This window comes from Thalia democratica, chromosome 5 (genome assembly GCF_965202585.1).
Source record: "Thalia democratica chromosome 5, ktThaDemo2.hap1.1, whole genome shotgun sequence".
Taxonomy (NCBI): Eukaryota; Metazoa; Chordata; class Thaliacea; order Salpida; family Salpidae; genus Thalia; species Thalia democratica.
Genome location: NC_139169.1, coordinates 76,792,075 through 76,815,154, shown reverse-complemented (window position 1 = coordinate 76,815,154; position 23,080 = coordinate 76,792,075). Strand labels below are relative to the sequence as shown.

The following is a 23,080-nucleotide window of genomic DNA, read 5'->3' as shown; positions in this document are numbered from 1 at the left end:
CGTAAATAACAACATTTTTTTCTACTTGTGGTTTAGCTATCGACCATCTTAACTTACTCACTTTTACTGATTTCTAGGGTTTAGTTATCATTTAAAACATTATAGAAATAAATACCGTTTAACTCATTTTTTGATTTTTTTTTAATACTGACTAAACTCTAACGACCCTTTTTTTTTTGCTAAGATTCGAATCCTGACATCAGAAACAAAACTACTTCTAATTTTATACCGTTTAATGGAAAAGTTTAGGATATTTTATTCGTAAAAACAAAAGTCTATAATGAAAAAACATCATCTAATCAATAATACATTCTCTGAAATCACATAAATAAACAATTTAGCAAAAACAAATCAATAGCTTCGCTTTTACAAGTTTTAATAGATAAATTTTGTGGGTTAACATAAATTTTCTTATTGTTCTTCAAGTTATACAAATATTTAATAAAACTTGAAAGGCAAGTTCTAAATAACATTTTAATTGCAGATTTTTTTTTTTATTGGAATAGTTTTGGCATGTTGACTTGCAGATCAATAATAATTTTGCTTCTTTTTTTTTATGACAAAACGAACACTTTTTTTTTGATATTTTTGTCGTAAACCAATTATTCTTTTCATAAACTTTTCACTGTAAAAAGGATTTTGCAGTTTCTGTCTTCTTAGGTGTGCCAGATTTTTGTACGAGCTGGATTTGTTTGATACTGACTAGGTTTTTAGTTTTAAGAAGTTGGGGACAATTTGAAACTTTGGAAAGCAAGGGGGTGATAACTAGTAAAGCGGAAAAAATAACTCCCACTAGATATCCTGGCACTTGTAATTAAGAAGAAAAAGAAGTCTGAGGCATAGTTGATGGGAGATACTGACAGGGTTGCCAAAAAACCTGGAATTTGACATTTTAGGCAAAAAAATCTGAATTTCAAATAAAAGTCATGAAAACCTAAAATTTCAAATTCTTAATTTCAAATTAAATACATTAATCTGTCATAAGGATAAAAAAGTTGTATAATTTGAAAACTTTTCATCAAAAAGCACGTTTTAAGTAGCTTTACAGTATCTTTCTAAAGTTTCAATATTATTTAAGACAGTTTTTTCTTACCTTAAGTATGATTTTATACTAAAAATTAACAAAAACTTATTTTAAAAAACCTAGGACGAATGTTATTTAGGTATTCTGCCTTTTTTATGTATAGACCTGACATTTTTTGATGTTGGTTTAAACTTTTGCTCAGTGTTTATATTTTGAAGAGTTGTGACATACATTTTTTAATGGTTTTTAACCCAATTTTTTTTTAACGTGGAAGAAATTCAAAATTGAAAGGAATTTGCAATACTGTTAGGCAACCCTGTAATAAATTTGCTATATAATTTTGGGTTTTGTAATGAGGGGGAACGTTTGTTTTTTAATTTCCTGAAAAAGGGCAAAAGTTTAAATTAGTCTGGGAAACCATGATGTAGACTTTTAATAACTTTTATAGTTGTTATAGTTTATTGAGAGATAAGAAATATCTTCAAATTATTTTGTCATAGGATCTGGTGCTTGAAGAATCTTTCAGTTATCAAGTCGTAAACCACGGTTACATTTCAACACTCATGCCTTGTTAAACGTTTAAAATACTAATGCTTAATTTTTTTTTAAACTTTGGTAAGTTGTATGATTTGTTTGAACTTCATGGTTGTTTTTTTTATATAAAATAAGAATGAAATGACCAGTAACAATACTTTAAACAACTTTATAAAAAGACTTGGTCATAAATGTCTATCTACTTTTCTTTTATCCCTGTGGCTATCTCATTTTAAACTTTGACAAATAATCACAACATAACATTAATAAACATCAAGTTTAGCAGAAATTACGTATTTTTTGATATATAAAAAAAAAAGTTTATCAGGTATAATTAGTATCCACCACCTTCTGTTTATTCTGAAAAGTTATTTTCAGAAGCTGGTAATTTGTACGGACAAAAGCGAAATCGATTGCTTCCAAAAACCGGCAAGAAACTTTTATTTCTTCATCATAGCTAGCAAAAAAAGAATAGGTTTATTTTGTAGCTTATTATTGTTGATACGAGCAAATGTATAGTTACTAAGTTACTTACTTTCATGTATGTAAATAGTTGCTAAAGAAGTTATTGTTCATCTCATAGTTTAAACTTTTATAAGTAAAAAAAAAATGCAAAGCTTAACATGATTAGAACAAATAAAGTTAAAGCATTGTTACATTTAGACTCATTATCTTTAACGTCATACAAGGTACAAGGTAAAAATTCAAGTTAAGTCATATCGTAGCTTGATATAAAACATTTAAACTAAGATTTCGTATAGGTAGATTTTTTGTTTATATTTTTTACAACATTTTTTTTCTAGTGTTCAAATAAAATATTTAGACAATAACATTGTGTTTTTTTTAAACAAAAATTTGTATTAAACAATTTTTGCTGATTAATGGTATTATAGTAAACAAAATTCTTTAAGTTTGTTCAATATCGAAACTACATAAAACTTAAAACATTTAGGATCCGCATCTTAGCTTGAAAAAAATAGGTGCGGGTCCGCTTGGTCACTACATACCTGACCCGTCGACTTGTAAAGTTTCGTACTCCTATTTAATTAAATAAATGGAAATTATACATGAAGAGTAATTTAGCATAAATAGTAATGAAAACTTTAAACTACCCGGAAACTAGTTTAAAATATCCGGGTTTTGTATATCTTAAGTTTTCACAATCTTTAGTTTTACAAAAACTTATTTTTATAATTTTTTTCTTGTTCTGATTGTTTCTAAAAAATTTTCCAGCTCACTGAAGTCGCTTGATAACTATTTTTTTTAAATGTTTTCATGTTATTAAAAACACTATAGCTTGACAGAAGTTCTGCAGCCAAGAATTGAAGAACTTTTGTCTGTTTAAAACGCAGAATACATTTTAGAATCCAAATATAACTGTTTCATGGTATTTAAAGAAAATGCAAGTAGTTTTTTTAAAAGACTAAAACTTAATCAAATTTAGAAAAACTATAAAGAATTATTTTTTAAAACTAACTGAGGTATAAATTCAAAATTTAAAGTTCTTAATCAATATAACAAAAACTTTCCTGTAAATAATGAACGAAGAAAAAAGTAAAACTTAACTATAGAACAAATTGAAGCTAATTCAATTAATTAAAAGAAAATAAAAGTTATTTTTTAGTTTAATTTTTTGATAATTAATATAGATTCATTGTTGGTGTAAGAATAGAAATGGAAGGTGTCTGAAAGAAATTGTTTATGATACTCGTTAGAATGTTTATTCAATAAACATTGTTTTCGTAAAACAATGTTTGTTTTCATTTATTATAATTGTTGTTTTCTCAAAAAGCTTTTTTTTTTGTTAAAAGCTTTTCTTGACAACCTTACTAAAGAAAGATAACCTTAAAATTATGATGTTAAAAAGATATTTCGAGCTAACTTAATGAAATCATCTTTTAAATTGTTTGTTCATTTTGTGTTATACATACTCTTGATAAGTTCCTATACACTTTTTAAACATATTTATTCGAATCTGTTGTATGGTAATTACAAAACTTGAACCACTAAAAGAATGTTTTGCAGTATACAAGTTTATGCTTTATGCAAACTGAAATAGCTGAATCTAAACAAAGTGTGATTTAAAAGTTTCTTTTCACAAAATCTAAGTGAGTTTATTAATAAACCTATTATAAAACAACACCTTTGGTTAGCTTATTTAACTATTAATACTTTAAAATGCAATGCTTTAGTTTAAATATTCTAATATTCTAATAGTTTTAAATATTCTTATATTCTAATACTAAGAATCTATTTTAATTGTTTTGGATAATTTAGACTTTTGAAAGCAGTACTATTAATATTCTAATTTGCTATCTGGTTAAAATTACAAAGAGTTGGTATATAAAGTTATTTTTTATTCTACTTTTTATTAATTTGTTTTACATTTATTTTCATGAAATGTACGAACAATCTCTAAATAAAAGCTATTTAAACATAAAACAGACCAGCGAGCTATTTAGTTTTAAACTTTTTCTTATAACCTATACTTTTACGTAATTAAATGTTTTAACAATAGCAGTTCCAAAGTGTTCTTTTTTATTTTTTTGAAAATAATAATAACAAAACTAATAAATCAATTTCAAGTTTTTCTACAAAATAATAATAAATAAACGTTGATAAATTTGGAGTATTTATTTGTTTAAATATAGTTTGATGAGGTTGTTGGTTCTACCAACAACATTATTTATTATTTTTAAACATTATTATTAAACATTATTTTTGCAATTAAATTTACTTTAAGAACTTATGATATAATTCAACCTGATTTGTTAGTATTTTATATGTTAGAACTTTTAGAAACTAATTTACCGTAAGAACCTTTTTTATCTGATTAATTTCAGTTTAAGCAAACAGCTAAGTAATAAAAAAAACTTTATTTTAACTTAGCAATGTTGAATAACATTAAATTTTTATGGTATTTTTTAATCAAGCTGTTAGAATTAATTTTTTTTTTAGTTAACCGCATCGTAAAAACTCTTCTCCGTTCTCCTAAAGTTCTTCGTGTCTTTCTTCCTCCTGACAGGCCGCATCTTTTTCCTGACAGTTCATCGACGAGATCGTTTAGTTGCAAGCGGTCTAACCAAAGCGAACTTTTGATTAGAAGTTAAGTGGAATTACTCAAAATTAATAAAAAAATCTGACTTTTTTGTTTGTGTTATTTACTTTTGTGCTTGTATATGTTTAAAAAAAGTCGGTTATGTTTTTGTATAATGTTGTCAAATCTCAGTTTGTTATGACTAAAAGTTTGTGAAACTTTAAGCGTTTAAATTTTAAGCATCCTCTTTGACTACATTTTTCTTTTGCTGTTTACGGTAGTATAAAAGCGTTCAAGGTATATGTACTAAAAACAGTAGTGCATTTGTGCCACATTTAATTATTTGTCACTTTTCTGGTTTCTAAAACATGAGTAATAAAGTAAAGATATTGTATAAAAGTACTGAATTTTATTACCACATCTTTACATAGTTATTTAGTAATATTAAGTTTTCAAAATAAAGATGCTTGTGTGATTTTTTTTTAAATGTACACGAAAAACTTTTGCAAACTGATGATTTTCACTCTTCACAACGGTTATAAAAAATTTTTACTTTAAAGAAATATTCTAATTATATCACTACTTACTAAACTTTTTTTTTCTGAAATCAGCTCATATTGTAAATTTTTTTAAACTATTAAAAATAACTTGTCCTTAAGAAGACATTAAACTGTATCCGTGGAGTCTGACTCGATATGTTTTTCGTACACCAGATCCTAAGACTTACCTTTTGTTATTGTTTAATAAACATTTTTGTTGTTGTATAATTAAAAACATTAAACGAAGCAAAAAAAATACAAATAAGTTTAATAAAACAGGTCTTAGATGTATTTAAGAGTTTTGTGAGAAACCTTGTTGGAGGGATCTATAGCTTTTTTTATTGCTTTAAAGGGGCCCTATGAAAAAGAAGTTCGGGAAACTCTGGTCTAATTGGTGCGCATAGAGTTTATTTTTCAGTAATTTAATATGCAAAGAACTATTTAAAGTTTAAGACAACTGCTTTAATCTGTTCAGCTGTTAAGGCACCGTTTATGGGTTTACAACCCTCATAATATTTAGTGTGAGCTTCTAATCTCCGATTAATTATCCATCAGACCTTTTGTTTACTTTTAATTACAACCGGCAGAATATCAAGTATAAAAATATTTGTTGTCGCCTTACTAGTCTTTTACTAAAATTTGTCTTTGGCATCCCCCTGTTTACAACCTGTTGCTGAGGTAAAAATTATGTAAAATATACATTCTTAAATAATAAAACATATTTTAAATGACAAGTTTATCAAACGATACAATGAACTCTAAAATACATGTAGTAGCTTGGCTAAAATATATAAAGTTAACAGTAAAAAATTTTTATAGTTTCTAATTGATTTTAGTAAATAATTATTTAAAAGGAATAATATATTTTAGTTTTGTAATATTTCATTTTCTGAAATATTAATGACAGTTTTTATTTAAGTTTGTATTATGTAAAACTATTAATAAAACATACTTAGTTAAAATTGAATGACTTGATTATTATGTCAAGATAAATTGTATTTTTAAAATAATTCTTTCATTCGTACCCAACTATAAAAAAGAATCTTAAATCTTTTTCGTAGAATATCTTGAGACCAGTTTAAACATTCCAACACTAAGTAGCTTTTTCCTAGAATTTTCACCCAAAATTCTTCTGTCGATCCCGTATACGAATCTTACAATGACGATACAACAAACAGCAAAATAAAAAATATTTTCTTTAATAATACGTTCCGGATCTTTGGAAAGTTTGGCGATTGTAGCCATTGTCCATGCTTCTGATACTCATTTACAGTTTTCACAATATTGTTTATTGAACGAAAAATAAAGCGCTCAAATATTTGGTCCTAGGACCTGGTGTACGAAAAAACCTTTCGGTTATCGAGTCATGCAACAGGATACAGTTTAAAGTCATGTCCAGGACAATGTCCAAGACACATCTTATATAGAAATACTCGTGGAAAGTTTCAAACTCTAGCTGTTCTCCGCCTCCTGAAGTTTTTTGTAATTCCCAGCATCCTGGCATTCTGCACGATCAGATATTCGCAGAAATCGCTGAAAGCGGTTGTTGGGAGAAGCAAAGCGACAGTCTTAAACGATTAAGTAACAAAATTAAGTTTTTAGAATAAAATGTTAGTGTAGTTATAAAAGAAAACTCGTAAAACTATTTTGCACTGATGGCTTTAAAACCTCAAAGGTTATAAAAAAAAGTTACTCTTAAGAAATCTAATATAGATTACAACTTATTTAAAAGATTAACACGTAAACTTTGTTTTTTACGGATTTTACACTCTCATTGTAAAAATTTTTAAACAGAACTTGTAATCGACAAAACATTAAACTGTATCTGTTGAGTATGGCTTGGTAACCGAAAAACTTTTCAAACACCAGGTCCTTAGACAAACATTTTTGTTGTTCTTAAATAAACAAAACATATTTAGATAAAATTGAATGACTTGATTAATATGGCAGTACTTTGAACTTAAATAATTTATAGCATTTTGTACCTAAGAACTACTTAATAAATCAAGATCTAATAATTGGTATATAAATAAATTTATGTAGGTTAATAAATTTATAGAGCTTTAACAAAATGTAAATAAAAATACTTAATTTATGAATACTGCTATATTTAATTTCACCAAACTTTACCTACATATAGAAAGATAAAAAAGTAAACTGTATTACTCAATTTACAAAAATTTATTTTAGTGATAATCTGACAAAAAATTCAAACAATGTTCATACTTTACGTCTTTAGTTATAACTTGAAAGGAATTTTTAAACACGTAGAAGTTAGTTTTATTTAAAAACCAAGTTAAATTTTCAAGCAGTATTTTAGATATAAAAATAAATAAGTGAACGTAGTTTTAAATTTAACCATACTTCGTTTTTTTTAAGATTAAATAGTGTACACAGAATTCATTTTTTAAAATATGCACAGTGTTTAAATAAGTTAAATACCAATGCTTTAATCTGTTCAGCCGTTCTTAACAACCCTCATAATATTTAGTACAAATTTCAAATCTTTCATCAACTATCCCTCAGACCTTTTTTTATAAATTTACCTTAATTATAGATCCCGGAATACCTAGTGTAAACTAGTTGTTGCTATCCAAGACTACTAAAACAGACTACTACAGTTGTCAATACTAAAAGCTCCCGTATACAACCGAACACTTAAGTATTATATATTTATTCAAATGATGAGATTTTTTTTTTAAATAACAAGTTTATTAAACGATAAAACGCATATTAAAATACATGTAGTAACTTAGCTAAAACAAATCTACTTGATAAATTAAACAAGCACACCACAATCGATAAAAACTTTTACTAAACGAAATTATTTACACTGAAATTCAATCTAATCATTTTTGAAATCGGCTATGGTAATAAAATTTCCTATAGACATTAAAAATCCAAAAGCGTCCGAATACTTTGTGGGCTAAAAACGTTTTGTGAGAATTGAAACTTTTAAATTAACTCATATACTAAAAATTTACTTATTTATTCCGAAAGCGCGCGCTAAAAATCAAGTGCGAGCAAAAATCTATATTTTTCAATTAATTCACGCGCTGCTCAGAACTTTCCGGAACCGGTTATGACGTCACAATTAATCGGAGTCGCTGAACAGGGTGGAGCTGATGACGGTGGGGTCGATGGGGGCTCCCCTGTACCCACCCCTCTTCCTCTTGGTCTTCTCGTGCCGGAACCCCTTTCCCCTGGTGTGCTTCATCACGTCGTGCGCTTTCTGGCCCCACGGGTCGTGCTGTTTGTGTTAATAGAAAAAATAACATAATAAAAACTTTTGTTTTATGTTTTTTTATTTAAATCAAAAAAAACGTTTGTTTATATTAAGAGCTTACAATTAACATTTAAGTCGCTGTCAAGTAGATTTAAATTGTTGAAAAGTAAAAATTTTAAATTCAAGTAAAAAATTTAAATTTAAGTAAAAATTAATTTGTTAATATTTAATTCAAACAGTGATTGATTTGTGAATTTAGCTTCAAAACTATTTAAAGTTTCATCCTAGCTTCAAGCGGTCAGTAGTAATTGTATCATCGTGATAAGACATGACAAAACAGTACACTTGACATTGAAATAATCAAACTTATGATAGATATTATTTTATTCATAATAAATAATACCAGAAAGAGTTATCTGCGAATTTTGCTTTCACGACAACAACTTATATTTTCATTACAAAAAAAAAACAGTTATATTCAATACTAATGTATACTTTTACTAAAGAAAAATTAAAAATTTTAGACATATAAGATTATCTTACCTTGGTTTCGAAAGAGTTATCCGCAAATTTCGCTTTCACGACGACGTCTTCTTCGCGAACCCTTCTGAACGGGGCATTGGGAGTCTGTTTGTCACGATAACATTTTCAATTAATACTTATAATGTTTGGTAGCAATGTGTGTAAAAACATTTTTTATTTTATTCAAGAAACAACCATAACTTATTAACCCTGTACCAAACTATTTATAAAACCACTTTTGTAGTACTTTAAAAATAAGAAAAAAACTGCAAAAAAATGGATGCTTGTTGGAGCTTGTGAAAAATTTTTATATTTTTTAACATAGTTTACTATAAAAGTGTAAATGGTATTCGTTTAAATAAATAAAATTAAAATTTTCAACCGACCCTCTTAGCTTTCTTAGGTTTGGGTTGCCCCGCGGATTTGGGTTCCTCTTTGGCGGGCGCGTCCTCGGCTTTTCGTTTCTTAGCAACCTGGGGAGTGGAGGAAGGCGCCACTGGCAACGACTTGCTCATCTTGTCCTGCAATTTGTTTAAATTGAAATTAACTTAAAACAAAAAAAAATTGTCACAAATAATGAAGACAAAACCAAGTAAATTATTTGTTTGTTATAAATTGCTATGAAAACTTGCGTGTTATAATAAGTTTATAATAATTTTGATAAAATTTAACCCAAAGATCCTTTCCATATTTTTTATGAATTAGGTGGAAAATATCAACAAATAAAATCATACCAAACTTATAATTCATAGTCAAACAAACTAAAGTAAATTAATTTTGTTAAGAACTAGAAATAGCCATTGACATTTCCGGGTTTTAGTAATTTTAAACATGTTTTAAATCGATTTTGATAAAACTTAAGCTTAGAGTTCCTCCCCTGTATAATTTTCTAAATATTTACTAATAAGAATGAATTTATATAAAATATAAACCTCTCTTCTCGCTTTCAAATCGTTATACATATACATTTTGTTAGAATATAACAGTTTTACCTCTTCATAATTACACTTGTCAATTAAATTCACAAACACATGCAAGTTTCTTGCATAGAATACAAGTTTAATTTAAAAACAAATCTCACCAGGGCTCCTTTCTTACACTTTCGAACGAATTCATTTAAAACAATATTATTTCTTACTCCCTAAATAAAATAAAAATAAATACAAAAAATAAAAATAAATTTCCAAATAAATTTTTGTCTTACCTCTTCTCCGCTTTCCTCCCCGCTAGATTCCTCCTCTTCCGAGGAGCTTTCTTCCTCCTCCGAGGAACTTTCCTCCTTTTTGGCTGCTTCTTTGGCAACCACCTTCTTTGCTGCTTTTGGTTCTGTGAAAAAAAACTTTTGGTTTGGGGGAGTTTAATAAATTTCTCAAGAACACTTTGGTCACAACACCAAAATGTATTAGTAAAAAAATTAGTGTTTAAGCGACAAGTGGAAGTTTTAATGAGATTTTATATTTTTTGTTTTAATAATAAAAAAATAAATTCTCTAAAAGCCATGTTTTTTAATTTGTATTTTTACATAACGTAAACAAAACAACAGTCACTGTTTAGAAAAATTAATATAGTAATTATTTCAAATAAGTAAACACAAACTTTCTTTCTCATCATCTGAAGATTCCTCCTCCGAAGAACTTTCCTCCTCCGAAGAGCTTTCCTTTTTGGCAGGAACTTTTTTGACTGCCTTCTTCACAACTGGCTTTATGGGTGCTACGTAATATTCATTTGGTGTATAAAAAAAATTACCCAAGTTAGTTTAACTATTTAACCAACAGTTTCAATTTTTAAATACTATAGCAGCCTTTAAATTAATTTGTTACTCTGTTTAACTTTTATTTTTGATATCAAACTTTCTTTCAGCTTATCCCCTTGTACTACATCAAAACCAACAATGAATCAATGACAATTTGATGTCATTAAAAAAAACAGCTTTCCGTTTTCTTTTCAAAAAAGTTTTTCATTTTCTCATAACAGTCAATTTACAAACCAGCTTTTTCTTCTTCTTCTGATGATTCTTCGTCACTTGACTCTTCTTCCTCGGAAGAACTTTCTTCTTTCTTCGCTGGAACTTTCGCAGGAACTTTCGCTGCAGCTTTCTTCACTGCTGCTGGTTTGGCTGGAGCTATAAATAAGTAAAAATTCCTAATATAAACAACAAAAACATGGCGATTAAAATGTGTTTAATTAGCAAAATAGTGTTAACATTTTAATTGGAAGCTTAAAACATTAGAAAATTTAAATTAATTACACATAAATTTAAACAAAAAAAAACTAGAAGGTTAGATGGTAGTAAATACCATAACTTTTGCAAACCACAATACTAAAAAGTTTTACAAACACAAACCTAAAATGATAACAACGTCTTTCAATACACTTACTAAAGTTATGATGTTACATACAGATATGCATATAAACCAATATTCAGCTGGTGCAGAGCTATATATATATATATATTTAAATAGGATGTTTACCCTTAATCAGTATAATCTAATATAGGAGTTCATAGACTACGCGCAATCAAGTAGCGAGATCTACGGTTATCAATTTTAGGATAAATAATTCATAATCTTAAAATTGCTCGTAATATAATTTTGTTATATAAAAGTATTTGATTAAATGAAATAAATTGTTTTAGCATTTTTTTAAAATAACAAACCAGCTTTTTCTTCTTCTTCTGATGATTCTTCTTCACTTGACTCGTCTTCCTCGGATGAGCTTTGTTCTTTTTTGGCGGGAGCTTTTGCTGCTGCTTTCTTCACTGCTGCTGGTTTGGCTGGAGCTAAAATATGTTAATTTTTATATTTAAATAAGATTAAACAGTGATACTTACGTATTCTCGATTTATTACAAATGGGGTCAAAATTGGTTACAGTTTACAAATTATTATTTAAGAATTATTTTTAATTTTTAACAGCAAAGTTAAAACTGCTTATTTATATCAATGCTGCAAATTTATGACTTTTATTAGTTTTTTGTGTTTATACATAGTCAACCTAAAACTAGACTTTTAATTAAATAAATCAACAAACCAGCTTTTTCTTCTTCTTCGTCGCTACTTTCTTCTTCTGATGATTCTTCTTCACTGGATGAGCTTTCTTTCTTTGCAGGAACTTTTGCTGCAGGTTTTTTCTCAGCGGATTTGGCAGCAGGCTTTGGTGCTAAGATAATTACATTAGTTTAGAAAAAAACAAGTCTGTAAGCAACAGTCAGTAATTTAAAATTTGTTGCTGTTCGTACATCAACTTGGTATTTTTAAGTTGTTACCTCAGGGAAAAGCTAAAAAGACTTTTGTCAGTGCTTGTGATTTTTTATAAGTTGAAAAATAGTTTCTTTATTTTTAAAAGATATTGCTTTAAAACGGTTATTATTGGTATAAAAAATAGTTATGAAAATGTTATTTTTATTCGACTAAAATTAAAAATACCGGAGTTGAGTCTATTTACTAAAATCAAAAGAGTAATTAGCTAAAACATACAGCGGGTTATTGCATGTTCATTAGAAATTTAAACCACAAAATATAAAATATTTTATGTATCGCAACTTGGTTATTTCAAAACAAGCAACTTTTACTTTCAATTAATTATATGTAAATAAATATCCGTAATAGAACTGTTATTTTATTATTAGTTTGACTTTGTTTATTTAATTCAATAGTCTATCTAGGGTAGATTCAGATTTTCACTTGTGTTTTTGAGGTTACGGATAAGGTAACAAAAAAAAAGCTTTGAAAATTTTTGCAGACTCATAAAATGATTTGCATGATATTCAAGCTACTCATAAACAGTAGTGGAAATCTGAAGCTACCCGTATATTTAATAATAATATTTTATTTACTTAATTAGGCTATTAATTTAATCAATTTGTTTAATAATTATTTAGTGTAAAATAAATTACTAACTTAAAAAATTTAACAAAAAATTCAACATTATTATTACGTCAATAAATTTTTGAATAAATTAATTTTATTTCCAAAAAATTCCAATAAATTTCAGAATGGTAAAAAAACGAAAACTAGTTTGTTTCGTTTTCGCCACTTTCGTATTTTATTGGACTCGAGGTAGCAGTTCAAAACAAAACAAAGTTTTGAAAGCCGAAATACCTAACTCGGATGAAAGCATTGGAAACCATCAACTGAACAAAGACAACAGCATGGAGTTTAACTTTACAAACTGCGTTCATTCGATGCTGGTTTTCGTTATAACTTTCGGAATGATGAAGCTAATAAAGAAAATGTACCCGAAGATATTCAAAAGGTTCTTGAACTACTTGGAACCCAACAAAATAAGATTTCCCACTTCGAAGCAGTTGGACCTCAACAACTCGAAGATTTTGAACATTTTGAACCGGAGGGAAAGTGAGAACATGAAGTTTTTCGTGAACATTTCGAAGATCAGCGCTTACGTGAAAAAAATCAGGGACGATAGAAACGAAGGGGACAGTTTGAAAAGGGAGCTGAGGTTTTTGGAAGAGAAGCAGAATGTCGGTTTGAAGAACGTGGAAAAATTTGCAGACGAAATTAACAGGGTTGTCAAGAGCAAAGCGCAGTAAATATTTCAATTTAATAAAAATATTTCGAAACAAATAATGTTTTAAAATTATTTTTAGATGTTTATAGGATTTTTTTTTTGAAACAAATTGATAAAACTGCTGATGAACTTAATGGGGATGTTATGATTAAAGCGCAATAAGTATGAGATATTTGATATAGGAAGTTAGAATTGCAACATATCTAACAAATGTACAATAACTAAATGTTAATAGTTCAGTAAATTATTTGCTTTTCTAAATTTCTAAAACTTAATCTTTTGTTAAATAATTTCACGATAAGATAATTTTATTAACAAACCAGCTTTTTCTTCTTCTTCGTCACTTGATTCCTCACTGCTTTCTTCTTCACTGGATGAATTTACTTCTTTTTTGGCAGGAACTTTTGCTGGAGCTTTCTTTGCCGCTGCTGGTTAAATAATGATTACTTTTAACTCTTTTAATTGCATCTTACAGTCATTATTATAAGTTTCGACAACTGTCACAGAAACGCTTTTTCTTTTGATTAAAAACAATTTAAAATACATTTTTTAACAAAAATTGTAATTTGTAAGTTTTATATTTACACGTATATGGATGATTGACCTTAGATACTTTCTAAAACATCTAATAATAAAAAGAAATAAACTTCAATCTAGCATGGTAGAGAAAACTTATAAAACAACTGCAAACGTTATGCTTCATTAGTTTTTTCTCAGGTTTAAATCTCAAATATTTAATGTAATTAGACTGACAGTAATAGACTTACATATGTGAAAAATATGTTGGAAACTTAACTTCAAAAAGTAGCAGAAATTGTTTACTTTTTACTTAGACAAAATTGAAAAAAAAAATTAGATTAGTTATGGCAGAGAGTGCGACATTATTGTTTTACAAACTTGTATTGTTGAGAATAGTTTGATAGTTCGGAAAAAACTAAAACAAGTTACAAAACGTTGATTTTTATTTATATATGAAACACATTTTTATTAAAATGTTGACTAGAATAAACAAGCCCAAGTTTTAACTGAAACTTTAAGCCAGAGTGAGTTGCAACATATTTTTTCGAAAAAACTTTTGGTGTAAAGTTTATAAATTTCAAGATGTTGTTCCTACAAACTTACTTATTTTAATTTATTTTCTCATTACAATAATTGACAAACCAGCTTTTTCTTCTTCTTCGTCGTCAGATTCTTCTTCTGATGATTCTTCTTCGCTGGAACTTTCATCTTTCTTCGCAGGAACTTTTGCTGCTGCCTTCTTTGCTACTGCTGGTTTTGCTGGAGCTAAATAATAATATTTCAACATTATTCTCAATAATGGAATCCATCTTTTTCAGACGAGCTTCTTTTATTAGTGACAATTAAACATTGTCAAAAAAAACATCTAAAAAATAAACTAAATACCAATATGTTTTTTGTAATAATTCGTACTAAAACTAAAAGCCAGCCCGAGCTGTTTAAAAGTATAAAGTAAAAGCACCACTGGCAATTATTATTTTTATTCAACAAATCTAGATAACTTAAATTTTTTTTCGTAACCAAACTTGTTTAATTATTTTGGAACGAGATTGACTTCATCTAGTTAGCCTTTATAACATTAGCTTTCCAATACTTTTTAGTCTGAACCAGTCAAAATTTACAAACATTTAAAAACTTCTAGTGCTAGACAATGGTTACTTTAGAACAGGGTTTCCCAAACTTTTTTGCAAACGGCCCCCTCTAAAGAGTTTGAAAAAACAATGCCCCCTCTTCAACATATAGGTTACTCATAAACTACAATAAAATACACATAAGACCTTTTTTTTTTGCTCTTCATCTGCAACTCAAGAATATCTAGTGTAAGTTTCTAAACTACCATAATATACACATAAGACCTTTTTTTTTTGCTCTTTATCTGCAATTCAAGCATATCTAGTGTAAGTTTCAAGTTATGGACTCATGGACCCCCCTGTGGCTCCTTTACTGCTCATGCCCCCCCCTCTTCCCCCTTTGCTGCTCATGGCCCCCTGATTATCTGTCATGGGCCCCTAGGGGGCCACTTGGCCCACTTTGGGAAACCCTGCTTTAGACCACATACTAAATCTGACTATCTTTGAAAATTTTAATCTACACAAATATTTTTTGCCCTGTAAACTTACTAAACTTTTCTTTGCAAACTTGCTACACGCTTTTTACTGGAAAAACTCAAAATTAACTTGTATTAAAATAAAATCAACGAACCAGCTTTTTCTTCTTCTTCTTCTGATGATTCTTCGTCACTTGATTCTTCTTCTTCGGAAGAGCTTTGTTCTTTCTTGGCAGGAACTTTCGCTGCTGCCTTCTTTGCTACTGCTGGTTTCGCTGGAGCTAAAAGGTTTAAATAGAAACTTATTAAGAAAATATTTTTGACTTAGATTTAAAATCGGTAATAATATTAAAATGTATTTTTTCTCATGTTTTTAATAAAATGTGTACTTAAAAATTAAGGTAAGCAACTCTGTATAAAATTTGAAAATATTTACATACCCACATTAAGTTTTGCATTTCAAAAAAAACAATTACACATTTAAATTATGATCATTAAGATTTTTTTAAAGTCTAAAAAAAAAGAAATATTTCTAAACTTATTAATAAACAATACATTAATAATTAAAGTATTTGATGCCCTAATTAATTAAAAATGATGTATATAAAGGTAACAAATTAACGAAAAAATAATTCAAGTTTCATCCTATAAATGTTTAAAATTCGATAAATCAATTTGAAAAGTAATAATTTGGCAAATCATTATTATATACAATGTATAATATATCATTAAATACTATGTAAATTTTACTGCCATGTATTTATTCGTGCATAATTTTAGTAATTACGTAAATAGAAATTTTTTAATGAGTATTAAACTGTTTAGTATTATAATAAATACTGCTTTTTGTTCATTTAAATCTATTTTAGTTTTTTTTTTTGTATACTTCAACTTGTGAGGGACTTTAATTTAAATGCCATGAACTTAAATTAAAATGTAGGAATCCGGAGCGACTTAGCCAGCACATATAATTTTTTAAATGACCAATTGGGCCAAGTTGTTCTATATATTATCTTGTATAACAGCTTTTGAAAACGTTCAACTTTAAAAATTTGACTGTTTTTCAAAGAGTGCTGATAAAAGTTGTACATATTAAAATTAGATTTGTAAACTAATCAACTAACCAGCTTTTTCCTCTTCCTCGTCACTGCTTTCTTCCTCGCTGCTTTCCTCTTCGCCGGATGAACTTTCTTCTTTCTTTGCAGCTTTCTTCGCAGCTGGCTTTGCAGCAGGTTTTGGTGCTAAAATAAATTAAAATATTATTAAAATATTCATTATCATTAATTTTTTATTATGCCGAGTATTTTATTTTCAAATGTCAACACCAATAGAATAATAGCAATATACATATAATATATATATATATATATACATAGTTTCGTGTCTACTTAAAAACAATTTTGATCTACTATTTAGGATAAAGCTGAATTCAACAAGTTCGTTTGTAAAACTCAGTGAATAATTTTTTTTTTCAAACTTGTGAGATATTCAACAACCTACAATATTTTCCAATAAAACTGTTTATAAAAAAAAATAATAATATACAAGATAAACTAAATTTTTTTTGGCTAACTGCTGTAATCCTTGCTGTAACTTAATAAAGTAATATTCTAATCTCAAGCTTAAAAAAATTAATTTTTCTCGTTTTAACTAAAACTTTAAATATTAAAAACTTATAACTGCAGTTGGAACTCGGAAAGATGTAAACAAAATATTTAATTTAATCATAACTAAATAACAAACCAGCTTCTTCTTCTTCTGATGATTCTTCGTCACTTGACTCTTCTTCCTCTGAAGAGCTTTCATCCTTCTTGGCAGGAGATTTCGCAGGAGCTTTTTTTGCTGCTGCGGGTTTTGCTGGTGCTAAATAACAATATTTAAAACATGAAAAACTACAATAAAGTGAAAACTCACTACACTTATTTATTTGAATCGGTTAACTTGAGCTTTTCAAGTTTAAAATTTAAGTTATGAAAGTTTTAAATATAGTTCAGTAAAATGAAATATTAAATGTTCAAGAAACTTTATGATTTATAAATTTTGTTTAAATATACCCAACATACAAAACTTCCCTAATGTTTTTTATCTATTTTTTAAAACAATAGTTCAAAATATTACACATACCACAAACAGTTAATTTTTGCATGGCAAAATAAAAATCTTCTATAAAATATTAACCACAATGTTGCACCACGCCTTTAGAAAGAACTATAGCCTAAATTACTAACACTAGCACATGATTGCACAGTGTGAAAAAATACAAAACAGTATTGAGTTTTTAATTATCGTCTATAATTTTTTTATTATTAAATCTTTGTTAGCTAACTTACCCATTCAAACTTAAGTTAGAATGTACAACGAAGATTGAACCATAACTTTGAAAATTTTATTTAACTTTTCATGTTATCATATTTCACAAACAAAAAACTTTGCTTAATTTAAAAAATACCTGAGAATTTAAATTAACGCTGTAGAATTAACGGTAAACAAATGATAAAACACAATTAACAAAAATAGACCTAGTTAAGTTATAAAGCAACTGTGAAAATTTATTAAGTTTCCCATTAATAAGTTCAAACTATCATGATTTGTGAGTTTGTACCTGTAAAAAATAACTAATTAACAAACCAGCTTTTTCTTCTTCTTCGTCGCTACTTTCTTCTTCACTTGACTCTTCTTCTTCACTGGAACTTTGTTCTTTCTTCGCAGGAACTTTCGCTGCTGCTTTCTTTGCTGCTACTGGTTTGGCTGGTGCTAAATTATTTTTTATGGTTCATAATTAAAATCTTTGTTTAATACAAAAATACTTAAGAATTCAAATTTACACTGTAGAATTTACAAAAATATATTCAAACAAAACTATCTCATTTATGTTCTAAAAAACAGCCTGAAACTTCATCAAAAATATTTCAACTAACCCGAGTTCCTCATTGAAATATCAAACATGCCTGAATTTTTCAAAAACCTCAAAAATTCAATTTAAAATTAGCTTAAGTGGCTTGAGTGTGTGACTTGAAACTGTAATTGTATAAAATTACTTGATTAACAAACCAGCTTTTTTCTCTTCTTCGTCGCTACTTTCTTCTTCTGACGACTCTTCCTCACTGGATGAAGTTTCTTCTTTTTTTGCAGGAACTTTTGCTGCTGCTTTCTTTGCTACTGCTGCTGGTTTGGCTGGAGCTAAAATATAGTTATAAAAAAACTCAAGTAATATAAAAACTGAAGATTTTGAAATCAATTTATAAAAAAATTCAAAATTGGCCAAGTTTGGATGAAAAGAGTTAAGGTGTAAATAAATCTAGGAGAAAGTCAATTAATTTCATGCTTAACTGCAAAAACATTGATAAATGACACCCAAAAAAAACACCACTTCAGATTTAAATATATGAATTATTTTGGAAACTAGCATAATTTAAAAGTCAATTCTGTACTGAAGTATTGTACTAAATCAGGGGTCGGCAAACTGCGGCCCGCGGGCCACATTTAAATATTTATTCAACTAATTTAACATACTAATATTTTTGAAAAAACAAAAATAAAATTTGAGTGTTATATTTAAAGGATATGCTATCGCCTAATTATTTATTTTGTTTTAGTGTTATATTTTAAAAAATTGTCTTTAAATGTGTTTTTTAGAGCACATAAAAAAACATTCTTTTTTGACCTGCCGACCCCTGTACTAAATCTATAAGTTATAAATCTTATGGTTTTCACATTTAGGTTGTTGCGCTCAAGTCTTGACAAATTTAATGTACAAACAACATTTTTAACTGCTAGACTTAAAGAGGCTACTTTGATAACGGGTACGCTTTAAACTTCAATTTAAATTAACTTTGTTAAGTGTGCATTTTTTGTATATAAAATAATATAAGTCTTTTTTTTTTAAATTAAATTAAATACTAGCTTTTTATGAATCAACTAAAATGAGCACCGACCTTTTTCCTCCTCTTCATCCGAGCTGCTTTCCTCCTCTGAAGAGCTTTCTTCTTTTTTCGCTGCAACTTTTTTGGCAGGAACTTTTTTCGCTGCAACTTTTTTCACCGCTGCTGGTTTTGCGGGTGCTGCAAGCAAATGTATCATTGAAAATCATAATTGTGGATGTCAATAAACAATATTTATTTTTAAATCAATTCATGTTTAATCAAACCACCTACTTCAACTTGTACATTAATTTTCATCTTCAACTACATGAACTAATTTTAAACTTATAAATTAAGACCTTAGTTTGTGCTTAACAACAAAAAAAAATTCTTTAATTTAAACACCCCTAAACTAACTTAAAATGTAAAACTCAAAGTTTAATAATTATTGCGTTTTATAATATTAATAAATATTTACTTTAATAAACTTCAAAAGTATTACACTTTAATAAAGTATCTTGAATTGAACTATAGTTCATACTTTTTGCTTCACTTAAAAACCAATGTTAATCTTTGTAAAAAAAATCCAAAACCAACCCTTATTACCCTAATAATTTATGGTATTTCATAATAAATAATTTATTTACTTTCATCAACTTCCATTGGTTCTGCTTCGCTTTCACTTTCTGAAGATTCCTCTTCTGAAGATGAAGATTCTTTCTTATCTTCGTTCAACTTGATCTTCTTAACTGGCATCTGAAATTATTAGAACAAAATTTATTTAAATTTAAAAAAAAAACAAGTTGTTAAAATTTATTTATAAGGTTTTTTTTCAATTTACAAAATATTATCTAAATAAAAGTTTATTATCTTAAGACAAACATTCAACATTTCACTCTAAAGTAAAAGTTTAAAAACTATTGTATTTTAAATATATAAAAATGTTAGTTAAAATTGATAGGTCAGTGATTTAAAGAACAGCTTTAGTAAAGTACACGGATCAAAAACCATTTTTAATGTATTACTTTAGATGTAAAAAAGATCTTAATTTTTATAAAACACAATATTCACAGCTTCATTTGTAGGTCACACTAATTTTATGTTTAAAAAGGACACAAATTTTTCAAACTAGCTGTGATTTTCAAATATTAGCTCTTACTTTATTTATAACACCATTAGAACAAACAACATAACAAAAACAAACAAAATATTCACCTGGCTTTCACCTAAGAAGATTAAAAATATAATAATACAGACCGTTCTATACTTTAAAAGCTTACATTAAAAAGTATAAAAACAGCCATTGTCTTCTAAAACTAATTTTTATTAATAACAATTATTTTATTAATTAAAAAATATAAAAAGCACGATTATATTCTAAAACTAATTTTAATGCTTAAACAACAGCTGAAGTCAACAAACAAGAATATATTATTAACAAAATTAAACCTGGCTCTCATCTTCGGAAGATTCCTCCGAAGAAGAGCTGTCCGGCTTCCTCTTGGCTGTTCCGTTTGTTTTGGCAGGAACTTTTGGGGCGTCTCCAGCCGCGTTCACCCCCTTTGATTGGTAGAAGTTGTACATTGTGAGGAGCGTTGCTGCTTCCTTGGGCGCGCTTTTCTGATTGTTAAAATATTTTCACTTAAATATGCACAAGCTAACATTATTATGTTAAATAAACCTTTGAAAAAAATAAAAACTTAAAACTTTAAGAAAAAAATAAACTTAAAATTAAAATTATATAAAAAGTGTGAAGAATTATTACAACTGGTTTATTTTCAAACAAAACTTATTCACAATTTATTTATACTTAACTTAAAATATATTAACAAAATTAAAAAGAGAATTTTTATGATTAAATGATTAGCTATATTAATAATATTTTAAAATGTTTTCTGTTTACCCTACATGAAAGATAACAAACAATTGTCTACAAAACTTATTTGATCAAACATTTTTAGTCTTTTATAATTTATTAGATGTATTTATAAGGCTTTGTTTATACATAATGCTATTTATAAAAAAAAGATACTACAGTTATATTTCATACAAACATACTTTTATAACTGATGGTTATATAAACATTATGGCATGCTGAATTAAAAATTTTTTAATCATACTTGGCCTTACAAGAGCAAAACGTCCAGCAAAACGTTTTCAAATTACCTTTTAATTTTTTTGTATTCATTTTTTACTTCAAGTATAATGCAATGTAAATTTATACCTCTAAAATTATACTTAAAAACTTTATACACATTTCTATTATTTACCCTAGTATAAATAACTAACTGTTTTCGTTGCCTTTTTGAACTGGAGGGCGACGTCTTTCAGGCCGCGCTGGAGCAAAAACCTGTGGACGGTTGGGTCCAAAACTGCGAGCTCATTATTCAATTTGGTTGCTGGCTTCTTCATTTTAACTAGCTAAATTTCCTAATACTTAGATTCTGCAAAGAAGAAGTATAAACATTTAGTTCCAACAACTAAACATAATGGTATGGATTTGAAAATTATTTTTACAGTGTTCTCAATAGGGTCAAAAGTAAATTACTATAACACAAACACCTTAATTTTCTAAAACATTAATATTGCAAAATAGCAAATAAATATTGTGTATAAACTGGCAAACATTTTATTTGTTTCAAAAATTAAACATACTAGTTTATTAGTAGTATAAAGTTACTAGATTTTAAAAGCATAATCATTTTAACTGAGTTCAGAAAAGGGATTATAGTAAACTATTCTTTACAATTAAAGTTTGGCAGAGTGTAAATGCATAACAGTATAGTACTATTTGTTTTCATACTAAACCAACTTTGGAATAACAAATTAAAATTTTGACTTATCTACAGGCTTAACAAAGGTTTTCAAAAAAAAAATTAAGTTTTTAAAAGTACCACTTTTTGGGTCTATTTTTAGTTTAAAACCTAGTTTAAGGTTAAAACTTTCTTAGTATAACAACATTTAAAAGATATTTTTAAGTATTTAAAAAGTATTTTTTATATAAAAAAATATTGATAATAAGAAAAAAATTCAATATGAAAGATGTTTGGTGTCTGATTGAAATTTTGATACTTAACTTAAAAAAATTGATTAAAATTTCAAGCTTTTTCAGGTTTTTTAGTGATTTTTGTAAAATTCCCAGGTTTTTTTTATAATTATCTCAAATTCCAGGTTTTTTGGCAACCCTGTATCTAATTGAGTTCATTTAATTGTGTAAAAAATTGTACTTTAATCTATTTTGACAAGTGAATATGATATTAAGTTGAACACTTTTTAAAAGAAATGATAAATCTAAGTTACTTCATTAGTTACTAAAACTAATATTAGTAGACAAAGTACTTTATTTTTTAATACTTTTATGGATATTTTAGTTTTTAACATATTTTAGATCATAGAAGGGAATATTTTGTATACACTAGGGACATGAAAACTTTATACTTTTGAATTGTAACCCATGGATGTTAGTATACCTAAACAGTTGGGACTACTAGTCATAATTATAAATACTACGTGATACTTTGTATAAATCAGACAAGACAGTTTGAAAAATGTTTCTATCATAAAGAAGAATCACAAAACACTTTTATAAAAACTCTGCTTCAGAAATATAAGTTACTTTAATAAATAATTTGAGATGAAAAAAACTTAATAATAATTTAAGTTTAAGTGAAGAATAGTGTTAAAACTTTAACTAATGTGAGATATATAAAATACTTAAAGAAGTCTAGAACAAATAAATATTATTCA

The 23,080-nt window shown here is 27.4% G+C and overlaps 1 protein-coding gene across 3 annotated transcripts; it reads right to left on the bottom strand.

Moving 5' to 3' along the window:
• Window positions 1–7,929: 7,929 nt before the first annotated feature.
• LOC145835758 (uncharacterized) lies at window positions 7,930–21,773 on the bottom strand. Of its 3 annotated transcripts, none has more exons than XM_082943469.1 (19): window positions 21,623–21,773; window positions 20,783–20,953; window positions 19,981–20,089; window positions 19,409–19,534; window positions 18,525–18,653; window positions 18,102–18,227; window positions 17,217–17,336; window positions 16,598–16,714; window positions 15,629–15,754; window positions 14,570–14,692; window positions 13,729–13,836; window positions 11,912–12,040; window positions 11,539–11,661; window positions 10,870–11,004; window positions 10,479–10,592; window positions 10,087–10,208; window positions 9,269–9,403; window positions 8,904–8,987; window positions 7,930–8,384 (listed from the first exon to the last, which is right to left on the bottom strand). In XM_082943469.1, exons 1-19 carry the CDS (start codon window positions 21,743–21,745, stop codon window positions 8,229–8,231), a joined length of 2,376 nt encoding a protein of 791 aa, XP_082799595.1. In that variant the 5' UTR covers window positions 21,746–21,773; the 3' UTR covers window positions 7,930–8,228. The 3 variants fall into 3 exon arrangements, with proteins under 3 accessions (XP_082799595.1, XP_082799596.1, XP_082799597.1); XM_082943470.1 differs by having other exon boundaries at window positions 13,729–13,833; XM_082943471.1 differs by lacking the exons at window positions 13,729–13,836; window positions 14,570–14,692; window positions 15,629–15,754; window positions 16,598–16,714.
• Between the last annotated feature and the right edge of the window lie 1,307 nt (window positions 21,774–23,080).

Coding starts and splice junctions, on each gene's coding strand:
- LOC145835758 (XM_082943469.1), bottom strand. CDS start 21,745: ATGAAGAAGCCAGCAACCAAATTGAATAATGAGCTCGCAGTTTTGGAC. Junction 17,337..18,101: donor CGAAGAAGAAGAAAAAGCTG/GTTTGTTAATTA, acceptor ATTGTTATTTAG/CACCAGCAAAACCCGCAGCA. Junction 11,005..11,538: donor AGAAGAAGAAGAAAAAGCTG/GTTTGTTATTTT, acceptor ACTTATTTATAG/CTCCAGCCAAACCAGCAGCA.